Below are 11,259 nucleotides of genomic sequence, written 5' to 3'. Positions count from 1 at the left end.
TTATAAAATGTAATAAAAAATGAGATTCAAGTTGCAATAGCAACAAAAAGTAATTTATGGTTTCAATTCCAAACCAAATCCTGAATTTGATGGGATTTGATTTTATATTCCTAAAGTTAATAGAGAAAATCAATGATTCTACCAATAGAAAATAAAGTTTTAAAGAAGAAAAAAAGAGTTCATCCAAGGAAGGAACAGCGTGTACATTTTTTTTAAATCCAGTAAAATGTGGTACGTGTTACGTGGTGGTTTACACAAAATGTTGAGGGTACACTGCTGTTGAGAGGCAGCAGGCCTGGGAGAGAAGAAGAGAAAATTCCCCAGATGGCCAATGACTCCGTTTTATAAACACAAGAGACAGCCCATGACCTTGGGATCCTTGGCTAAGTAAGCATCCACTCACTCTTAAGCAAGAGATTTTGGCCTTTTGTTGAGTTCTTTTCTAGAATGCCTTTTAATAATAATAATAATAACAATAGCAGCAGCAGCAGCTACCATTTAGTGAATCGTGCTGTATGAGGCGCTCTGCTAAGCACTTCACATGTATTAACTCATTTCATCTTCTCAGCAACTCTCTGAGATAGACATAATTATCCCCTTTCTAGATGAGAAAACGTTGGGCCCAGGAATCACAAATGTGAGGAGAGGTAGAACCCAGGCGCTTGACCTAAGCAAGATCTACTACCTCCCCATTTCAACATGAATCCTCGTGAATAAAATGGGCAGTGGGGGAGGTGACACACAAAAGGTCCTTTGTCTGGCCCTACACGGTCCTCCTGTCCCATAAGAATGGGTCAGGACCCAGCACTCCTACCCTGGTCAGTTTGGTTAGCCCGACTCAATGTCCAAAGGTATTAAAATGCAATGGGAGGACCCTGGCACTTGGTGTCAAAGACCCAAGTTCCAACCATTGCTCCTCATTTTATGACAGGAAACTTCTCTTGAGCGTCAGTCTTCTCATCTGTAAATGAGGATTACTATAAAAATGCTTGCCTGAACTCACGAGGTTGTGAGCATCACTTGAGGGGAGACACCTGAAGCCTTGTTACAAACTGGGAAGTGGGTAGAGAAGCTTATTATTAATACCATCATCATCATAATACTTTTCAGACTCATAGCATCTCCACTGCCCTCACGACCTGCTCTCAAGTATTCCTACATAGCCTAACCTCTTTCATCCATCCCAAAGCCCTCCTTATTTAAAAGCCCTTGGATAATTAATCTCAGGTATCTCCACTTACATAAGAAAGCAAGAAAGAGCTTCTGTATCAGGACTCTGGGATAAGTGCCTCCGGGCCAAGGGTTTGTAGCGCTGCCAGCGACGGAAGTTCTCATAAACACCCTTGGAGGTATAGGAGAGGTCACCCAGTGAGGGCTTGGACTGCGCGGCTGCCAGACCTCCTCCGCTTGCCCCATGCGGCCCTGGCCAAGCCTTTTCTGGGGACACAATGGGGGCCAGTTGGGAAGTTGGTGGCGTAGCCTGAGCAGGAAGGCCTGGGAGGCCCTCCTGGATCACCCCAACAGCCTTAGCAGGCAAAAGGGTCTTCATGTTAGAGGCTGTCACAAATCGAGGGGTGGGACCTTCGGGGCCCCCACAGGGAGCACCTGAGGCAATCCAATTGAGAGCGGTCTGAGTAAGGATAAAGTTCTGAGTTTGAGAGGACTCAGCTGGCCCCCCTTCTGTCTTGACTTTGACAATGATTTTGCCAGCTCCAGCCCCACCGTGGCCAGGGACCCCATCCTCTGTGACCAACAATGGGCTGGGGAAAGCAGAGAGCATCAGAGGATTGCCTGGAGAGAAAGCTGAAGGCATGGGGGGCTGTGGAGGTAACTCCCAGGGTGGTGGGTCTGGTGGGCCAGGAACAGGTGAGGGAAAGGGAAGTGCACTAAAAGGAGACAGAGCAACACCAGGTTTCATGGCCATATCTGGTCCAGGCAATGGAGATGCTGTTGAGACAAAGACAAAGAAGAAATGGAGTAGGAGAAAAACAGACCAGAAGCTAAGTCATTAGTGTTCTACTTTAGTCTCTAAAGAAAAGAATCAGAGCTCTGATTCTCTACAAGTGAGGGAGGGTATACAGAGGGGGCACTTGTGTAGATTGCAAGTTATTTTGATGTCCCTTACTCTCAGCTGAAAGTTACTATACAGAAAAGTTGCAATGACCCTTGGACCTATGAGTTCATATTCCATAACACATCCCACCCAGCATACAGGTACATCTCTCATTCCAACATGTTCCAAACCTATTCAAACCACTTGAACTCTGCTCCCAGCTGCTATGTGGTTCCTGCCACCACTCACAGAAGCGCTAGTCCCAGGAAAGGGTATGTGGATTAGACGGCTGGTTCTCGGAAATTTTGTTATATAATAGCCAAGAATGACTAGAGATAAGGGCCAGGAAATAGGCGAGGGGAGGGCAGCGTGGGGAGAGAGGTTTCCAGCGCTTTAAAATTTGGTGATGCAGACTATCTGTGGCCATTCTGCTTGCTGCTCCTAACACAAATTTAGGATCCACCAAGAACAAGGCACTGACAATGAAGTCTGAAACACAGCACCTGCTAAGAAGCTATGTGGGCTCTCATCAAAGAGACCAAAGATAAATACATAAAATGATAATTAATTAGGACATGTGTCTTCTAGGACTTTTTATGACAATAATAGATCATCTGCCTTATTGCATGCTACTCTCCTCTGCCTCTTACAAAGAATATTGCACTGGCAAATTAACAACACTCAGCTTCCGATTCCTGACCACGAAGGAGACATGGAATATGAGCAAACTCATCATCTCGACCATAGAGCAGAGGGCCAGGAGGATTCCATGAAACTTGAACACAATGAAATAGGTCTGAAGGCCTGAGTTTTACAAACCATGGGAAATTTAAGAGCTTCTCAGGGAAGCCCCAGCTCTCATTATGGCTGGAGTGATCCAACTCCCCTGGCCCTCAGGGAATCAAAGAAAACTGCTCCCTGAACTGAGGGTGGAAGGAGCCATGAGACTCTGAGCAGAAACACTTATGGTACCTTCCAGTCTAGCTTTCAGGAGGACATTTCTCTACAGACCTGGCAACAGATAACTCTACTGAACAGCTTTTCCAACTAAGGTCTCCACTCCATCCCACCCAGCCCCCCAAAACATTTGGCCCCAGCTCAATTCTCTCAGGGCAAAATTCTAGAGCAAGCTTCAATGATCTAAAGAAGACACAGGAACCTGGGCATTCCCCTTGAACTCTCTCTGTCCCACACATACCACTGCTCCTGCCACACAAACATAGGTTGAAGGCGCCCCTCTTCCACAGAAGCAAGTTGATAACTGCGATTCCTTCCCTATATGCTGCTCTTTCCTCTACGGTGCTTTGATCTGCCTCCCAGAAGGCCCTCTTCCTTCCCCAACCCCCAGTCTTAATGGCACAATCTTATTGTTCCCTAGCCTCCCCAATGTAATTGCCTTGGTCGGATCTAGTGCTTTCACATCCCTCTAGATCAGTCTAGAGAGCCCTGTTGTCCTCAGGGAAAATGTCAAATTTGAATCTCTAAGGATGTGAGCAAGTGGTAAGGGGTGGGGGGACCCTCCCTGCCACCTGCAGACTTACCTCCATCTGAAGTCATCCTCTCAGGTTTGGACACTAACCGTGGCTGTCTGGAAGCCTCCAGAATGAGACAGTTAGGTTCAGGACCCAGAGAGTAACCTGGCTCCAGTAGATACAAAGGGATCCAAGGAGAGGAGGATAAAGATCAGATCAAAACAGAACTAGAATCTAGGACTTGAGGTATTCTTCAGTGGGGGAGGGGAGGGCGGAAAGTGGGGTGGGGGTAGGGAGATATTCCACAACTGGCTCTGGTAAATTGGCAGTAACCAGAAATTCCCTCCAAACCAGAGTATGGAGACACCATTGTTGTGTATCGCTTTAGGGCAATTTGTAAATACTCAGATTCCCAACATTATAGTTTTACATCTCTGTTTCCTACACAATTCTTCAACAATATATTTAGTTTTGAGCCTTTAAGTCCCACCCAGTTCTGTAACTGACTTCCTATTAATAGCAGGTTGTGGCAAACCCTTGATTTAATTCAATGTTGGCTATATTATCTAAAACCAAATTCAGAACATATAGTCTGTGTACTTAAGGATCCAGGGAACGAAATGTTTTAAATTAGGATTGTCTGGGAAGATCCAGGGTGTCTGGTTGATGTGTGCACATCATTTCCTTGGAAAGCTGTACTGCAGTTCCCAAATAGTTCACCACCACCAGCTCTGCAGTCCACAGAAGGCTCAGCCTTAACCCTTGGCTGAAAAGCCCCACTCCATCAAAAAGTGGCATTCAGCCTAAAATTTCAAGACCAAAATGTCCTTTTGTTAAATAATTTTTGTTGTTTAAAAATTTTGTTAAATAATTTTAATTTTTAAATGAGTACTACATTAGCATGGTTATAAAGTTAAAGTATGCAAAATAATATACAGCGAGTCTCCCTCCTATTCTTTTCCTGTGGAACCGAGTTTTTTACCCCCCAAAACACCAATATTGTTTCTTGTGAATTCTTGCAGATATTTTTAGCTCTACTAGTAAATACGGTTGTACCGTTACGTTTATATTCTATTTTTTAAAAAAGCTTTCAAGTTTTTCTGGTTATAAATGTTTTTTTGGAATTATAAATAATACTGCGACGGTCATCTTTGTAATGTTACCCGGGCTCCGATTTTCATTTTATACTAGTCTCATAAGGAGAATTTCTACGTTCTTCGAAAAATTCGAAATACCCTTAGGAGGTACATTTTATTATGCTATTATTAGTTACTCACCACTATAAGAAAGAGCGCTGAATTTGTGGTAAAGAGACCTGAGTTTGGATCTTGGTTCGACCACTAAAACACACTTCACCAGTTTCATAAAATAACTTCATGCTCTCTTCGCTGTACAGATATTGAATACCCATCATGCACTCTTTACCGCCAATACTTTGAAATAGGGCGGGGGAACCGGATGTAAAAGAGGGGAGGGAAGAAAACCTCTCTTCCTTAAGGTAAAGGACCTCTGGATCCTGGAGCCCTTTGTTTCTCCACGCACTAGAAACCCGCTGCCCCTGAAATGGGTGTGCATCTTGCGAAAAAGACTGGATTCCATTCATTAATGTTCAACTCATATCTATCCCTATCCCACTCTAATGCTTAGCAGTGTCTGGCACACAGTGGGCACACTCCATGTGTCCTAGAAAGCCTGCAAGGGTTGCAACTTGGCGCCAATGCCTACAAGGTTGCAACTGGCTTGCAACTGGGCCAAGTCCTGCACCAGTGCGCCCCCTTCCGCCCGGCTGGAGAAAGGCCGAAAATGGACTACGTTTCCCGGCATGCTTTGAGAGAGACACTTCCGGCTATACAGGAAGGAAATCGACAAACACGTGAGGGAGTCTGATAGACTGAGCTGCTGACGCAATTTGGAACCCCAGGCTTCAGCGTGGTCATGTTTCTCCAGTATTACCTCAATGAACAGGGAGACCGGGTCTATACCCTAAAGGTGAGAAGAGCGAACATGTTATAAATGGGTATGGCGAAAAATGTAGGTGGGAGGAGCGGTTGAGACCTGCTACAGTCGCCTAGCTGGGTGAGGGGAACTAGAAAGCCCAAAAGCCAGGCGCGGTAGAAGCAGGGGACTGCTTATTCTGACTGTCGCGTCTCCTGTCTTCTTTTTCACCCTTTTTCGCGCGCCCTCCTCTCCATCCCAGTCTCTATCTCCCTTGTGACGCCAGTGAAGGAGTTTTCTCACTACTCTTGTACTGACAATATGTTCTCTCTCCCTCGAGCAGAAGTTCGACCCTGCGGGACAGCAGACCTGCTCGGCCCATCCTGCTCGGTTCTCCCCAGACGACAAATACTCTCGACACCGAATCACCATCAAGAAACGTTTCAAGGTGCTGATGACCCAGCAACCGCGCCCTGTCCTCTGAGGATCCCTTAAATTTCATGTCTCCTGCCGCCTGCTACCCTCTGCGCCTTGAAGCCTTACTACCACCCTTGCTCTTTGGAATCTGGTGTCATCATTACCTTTGATCATGCTTGTGAGAGGCAATCATGGTATCCCCCTTAAAGGGAACAAGTCTAAATCTTCGTATTTTGACTCACTGTTAGGTTATTAAAATGATTTGAAAGAGCTTTTATTTTCTATGTCGTGAGAAGAAAGAAGTGGTTAAAAACTGAAACAAAAAGAGGGGTGAGAGGAAAGAGTACCCCAGGGTAAAAACAATACCATTTGGAAGAAAATATTAAGTTGCTGTGATAGCAGGAGTAGTGCTGTATTGTTAGTGATGGGGGGGTGATGGGGAAAGGAAAGAAAGGTTGAGAAAGACTTTTATGTAATTTTCAGCATTCACAGAAAAAAACCCCTGTTGTCTCAAGTAATTTCTTGCCCCTTTAAGTGACATTTTGATTCAAAAGGGAAGAGTTGCTTGAAAATGACAGCAGCCATATAGTAGAAGGAAAGCAGTGAATGGAAGTCAGGAGACCAGGATTGGTTCCTCTTTATAACTTTAAGAAAGTCATTTAACTTACTTAGTCCCACTTTTCTCATCATTTCTAAGTTCTCTTCCAACTCTAAAACTGATTGGGTTCAGTGGCGGATCTTAATATATCTGCAGTGTTGTCCCACTGTCGTGAATAGGAATGGTTTTATGCATATTTACTGCCCCTCTGGAAATATTCCCAGGCTTTTAGTTCTGTCCAAGGAATTATCTTTTTACATACACCTACCTTTATATTCTCTCTGACAGCTAACTGGTATATGGACCTCTACATGGATCTTAATTTAAAGTTGAGGTATGAGAGATTCAAGCAGAGATTTTATTTTTCAATTTACAGCTGGGAGTTAATAACAAGAAACCTGTGAGATTTCTTAGGACTTGAGCTTCTGTCAATTGGTAACCATAAAATTTTAATCCAGTTACTTTATATTAGAGGGATGATGAGTCAAAATATTGTATACAGGCATTCAAGAAGTGCTACCTTGCTTCTACTCCTTGTCAAGTTAATCCACTCTTTTCCAATCTTCTCATTCATGGCTTTTGACGTTGAATTTGAATGTTTGTTTGATGCCACAGATTTGAAAATTGCTTTGTGGAGATTGTGTTCTAATTTTACAATCTTCTTTTTCTACTACATCAAGATTGTAGACTCCGGAAGCAGATGTAACAAATCAGCACAAATTTGATTTATCAAGACTGGCCCTGAAAAGGGGCAGATGTTTTTCTCTTGGAAGCTAATGTTTTGATCACCTCAGCAAAGTTCAGGATAGTTGTTGACTGCTGAGAAAAAAAAAAAATCTAAACTTGGGTCATGGTTAATAGAAGACATGATTTTCAAATCAATTAAACATACGGGAATGGTGAAATGAGATACTTGTTTCCTATCAAGCAATTTTTTTTTTTTTTCTTAACCTGTTCACTTGCAGGGTTCTTAGCATTGGATCTGAGGGATTTTAAAGAGTTATACTGTCCTATTAAGCGGATAATGATTGAAGAAATATTAAAAATTCTGCAAATGGCTAAAAAAAAGGATCTGCTATGGAAGTTTCTTAAGCACCGAAGTCAGTTAATGAAATATGCTACCCATTTTTTTTAATGTTGACTGTAATTTTATCTTTATAATTTACACTTTCCCCACCAAAAAAGGATTAGCTTTATTCCATGGTATATTCTGTGTAGACTGAAGTAAAAAGACTTTGAGGTGGAAATACTTCAAATTGAAGTAGAGGAGAAAGGCAAACTGGTTTGAATACACCATGGACTTTTTCCTTAAGGTATTAACATCTGAGATGTGCTCAGAAATGGAAGAAGAGTCCTAAGAGTTATAGTATATTGGTATTAGGTAGTATATATAAGTTAATGAAAATATTCTGTGGTATGAAACAACTGGATGTCGTAGAAATCCAGTATTTCTTTATAAAGGGAATCTCTGAGATTTGAATGAACAGCAGGCCTGCCTGAAAAAAAACCCTGATCTTTCTGGGAGGTGAATTTCTTGCTTCCTCAGGTTAGAAAACAGCTTTATTGGGAGAGGGTCTGAATTCTTTAAGCTGGAAATTTATTTCCTCTGGAAATTAATATCTCCATGCAATTAAAAAACCAAAAAAAAAACCAGCCTGAATCAATAGGCACAGGCTTAATAAAACATCTAGTTTTGAGGAAGTGTACATTTTAAGTGGGATTTTTTTCCCTCATTTTGTTACCTGGATCTTTTTAACTGGACTTTGGACTTTGTGCCATTTGCTAAAAGGGAATTTGCTGGCTCAGGTCTTAAATACAGTTCTGATCTATCACTAAGGATGATGCTTAAAACATTTCCATTTCTGTAGAGGAAGGACACAGGCAAAGCTAGGGCCCAGATTGTTAAATTTAAATGTCTTGATCAAAGCTATAGGAGTAACTTTCAAACAAAACATTGATGAGCCAAAATTTATTGAACACCTCTATTTGTGTATTAAATAAATTTGTTAAGAAAAACACTGTTGGCAGTAGTAGGGAAAACCCTGGGAATGGAGTCAAGAGACAGTATCTTAGGTCTAAAATTAAAAACGTTTTCGTTAATGGAACTTTCAATCTGACTGGCAAGTGAACATAACATTTTCCTTGCTTCAATGAGGTATAGTTGACAAAATGGTACACATTTATGGTGTACAACATGATTTGATAGATGTATACATTGTGAAAAGCATTTTTTAAAGGACAAGAAAAAGGAAATGTACACTATGCATAAATTTAAGGATACAATGCTTTAGCCCTATACGTAACAATTCCAATAAAGGTAATAATACCTAGATATATGGTATTGGGAGATTTGTGATTTTGAGAAATTATTAATGGTATTTTCAGAGACACTCTTATTAAAGAGCGAGGGTTTTTTGAGGTTCTGAGAGCAAGGGGCAACGCCTGCTCCCAGAGATGCCTTCAGAGTGAGTTGGTGCAAGACAAGAGAACAAGAAAGGGATTGCTCTCGTCCACGTTTCAGGCCCCCGCCCCCAACTACAATTCCCGTCGTGCTTCGGACCTCCCACGTTTTGCCCCGCCCCTCGCCCACTAGTGATGCTGCGAGTCGGACGAGCGCATGCGCGCATCTCCCTCCGTCAGTTTGAGGGCGGCAGAGGCTGGGCGGGGCTCCAGACGCTCGCAGGACGGTTCCGCCCTCCGAACGTTCCCCCTTCTTCTCTTCGGACCGTTAACCTCGAATGAGGAACAAGCCGGGAGGGAAGGGAGGGGCTGCGGCGGCGTGGGCAGAGCCCGCCAGGCCCGGGGCCGGGAGCGGCGAGGTCACGTAACGGCTACCCTGGCGTCTGGCCGGGGAGGGGGCGCCCTCCCCGGCAGCCTGAGCCCTCCTGCGGGTGCTGCGGCTCCGAAACAGTTACCAGCTCGTAAACAACAGCTGCGCGCGCACCCCGCATCAGCTGGCGCCGGGATCCCGCACCTGCGACCTCCTCTTTCTCTCATCCGCACCGCCCCCTCCTGATCAGTCAGGGCCAGCCTGCGAGGCCGTCTTCTCATCTGCTAGGAACCAAAGGAAGAACGGCAAGGATCTGACCTGCGCCAGAGACCTGGGTAGGGGAGAAAGCGACTCCCGGCAAAGGGGTGTCTGGACCTGTCACACGCAGGAGAAACCCAGCGAGCAGACGTGGGCTCGACGGACTAGCAACGACCTGCCACGACCCTGAGGTGCAGTCCGAGGTGTCTCGATCCGCTATCCGCCTCCTCCCAGTTCCCAGGGACCTTTCTGCCAGAAGAGCGGGCGGGCGGGCCACCCCCGTAACCTCTTGGAGGCAGGAATCTGCTCTGCCCTGCATCCTCTGCTCGCTCTTGTCTCCTTATTCTCCGTCCAGCTGTGTGGGATATTTTTCCCGTTATGCATGCATACCTCTCCCACCAGATCCAAGTGGATTGTCGGCCTCAAAAACCTCGGGTGGCTCTACACACACCTCCTCCCAGCCAGACCTGTGGGGTATTCACCTGATGTACAACAGGTGGCCGGGTGTACACCGTTTTGCAATCTGACCTATGCTATATTTTCATGGTAAGGGTGGGCCTGCGCGCACTTTGCTCAACTAGAACCGTGGGACATTTACCAGATAAAGGACTAACTACCTCAGCCGAAACCTGGGGGTCGAGAAGAGAAAAGCTTCACTTGCTTCTCTAAGACCATGTCGCTGCATGGACCAGGAGGGAGAGCTAAATAGCTCTCCATTCTAAAGGAACGAAGTTACAGGAGATAGGCATCGTTTTGTCTTTTTTTTTTTCCTTAAATATTTTTCAGCTACTGATAGTGCACTTCCTAGGACAGTCTGCTTGAATTCTGAATATCAGGATTCTTAATTGAGGCTTTGTGTGTGCTATAAATCAAGGTAATTGAGGGTTGTTGTTTTTTTTTTTAAAGATTTTTGTGATTAAAGCAGCTAGCGTAGGAGGAAGGATTTTGCGGGATTTTCCTTTTTTCTTTGCCCTTATAAAGGAAAAGAAAAAGAAAAATGCATCCTCCAGAAACCACCACCAAGATGGCTTCAGTTCGGTTCATGGTGACACCAACAAAGATCGATGATATTCCAGGTTTGTCAGACACCAGCCCGGACCTCAGCTCCCGATCTAGTTCCCGAGTAAGATTTAGCTCCCGGGAAAGTGTGCCTGAAACAAGCCGTAGCGAGCCTATGAGTGAGATGTCTGGAGCCACCACTTCACTGGCAACTGTTGCACTGGATCCAGCCAGTGACCGGACTTCTAACCCCCAGGATGTTACTGAGGGTAAGTAGAAACAGATGACAGAATACTTTCATTGCTGGCTTATTTATGGAGGATGACTGTCTCCTGGGAGATCGTTTTTCCATTATACAATAATCATCAGGAACCAAGGTACCTCTTTTTGAGATGCTTAGGAACCCTTTGGAATCATGGTTAGCATAGTGGCTCTCTGCAGTAGTAATTTGGCATGTGAGAAGGTAAGGTATATGGCAAGAAGAAAAGTAGATGTATGTTTCAACTTCCTCATTTTTGCTTCCTTAGTATTGAAATGAGTATTTTGGTTAAGGATGAATGGTAAAGAATTTAATTGTTTTTCAGGGCAGAGAATCCTAAATTGTAAAATTCAGTGGAGAACCAGCTTTGGGGTTCTATTACAGCTGGCCACTTACAAGGAGTAAATATTGATCATATATATCTTAGTTATTAGCTTTCCTACAAAGACTTGACAAATTGTATCACAAAATTCTTTTTAAAAATTTATTTTAGAGAGA

At 44.1% G+C, this 11,259-nt stretch overlaps 3 protein-coding genes across 3 annotated transcripts in view; 2 read left to right on the top strand and 1 right to left on the bottom strand.

Annotated features, from left to right (window-relative positions):
• The window catches only part of NUTM1 (NUT midline carcinoma family member 1), a 10,738-nt gene extending 6,979 nt beyond the window's left edge, over positions 1–3,759 (bottom strand). The window contains 2 exon segments of the mRNA XM_006920531.2: positions 1,242–1,947; positions 3,595–3,759. Of these exon segments, the coding sequence (XP_006920593.1) occupies positions 1,242–1,947; positions 3,595–3,610 (722 nt within the window). The 5' untranslated portion in view covers positions 3,611–3,759.
• A 1,617-nt stretch (positions 3,760–5,376) lies between these two features.
• NOP10 (NOP10 ribonucleoprotein) lies at positions 5,377–6,148 on the top strand. The gene is made up of 2 exons (XM_006920530.3): positions 5,377–5,514; positions 5,804–6,148. Exons 1-2 carry the CDS (start codon positions 5,461–5,463, stop codon positions 5,942–5,944), a joined length of 195 nt encoding a protein of 64 aa, XP_006920592.1. The 5' UTR covers positions 5,377–5,460; the 3' UTR covers positions 5,945–6,148.
• A 2,999-nt stretch (positions 6,149–9,147) lies between these two features.
• SLC12A6 (solute carrier family 12 member 6) overlaps positions 9,148–11,259 on the top strand; it is an 80,957-nt gene continuing 78,845 nt past the window's right edge. The window contains exon 1 of the mRNA XM_015595857.2: positions 9,148–10,771. Coding sequence (XP_015451343.1) covers positions 10,501–10,771 — 271 coding nt within the window. The 5' untranslated portion in view covers positions 9,148–10,500. The remainder of the gene's footprint in view (positions 10,772–11,259) is intronic.

Source organism: Pteropus alecto, unplaced genomic scaffold (assembly GCF_000325575.1).
Source record: "Pteropus alecto unplaced genomic scaffold, ASM32557v1 scaffold86, whole genome shotgun sequence".
In the NCBI taxonomy this organism is placed as follows: domain Eukaryota; kingdom Metazoa; phylum Chordata; class Mammalia; order Chiroptera; family Pteropodidae; genus Pteropus; species Pteropus alecto.
Note: the sequence above shows the minus strand (reverse complement) of the source record. Positions and strands in the feature narration are given on the sequence as shown.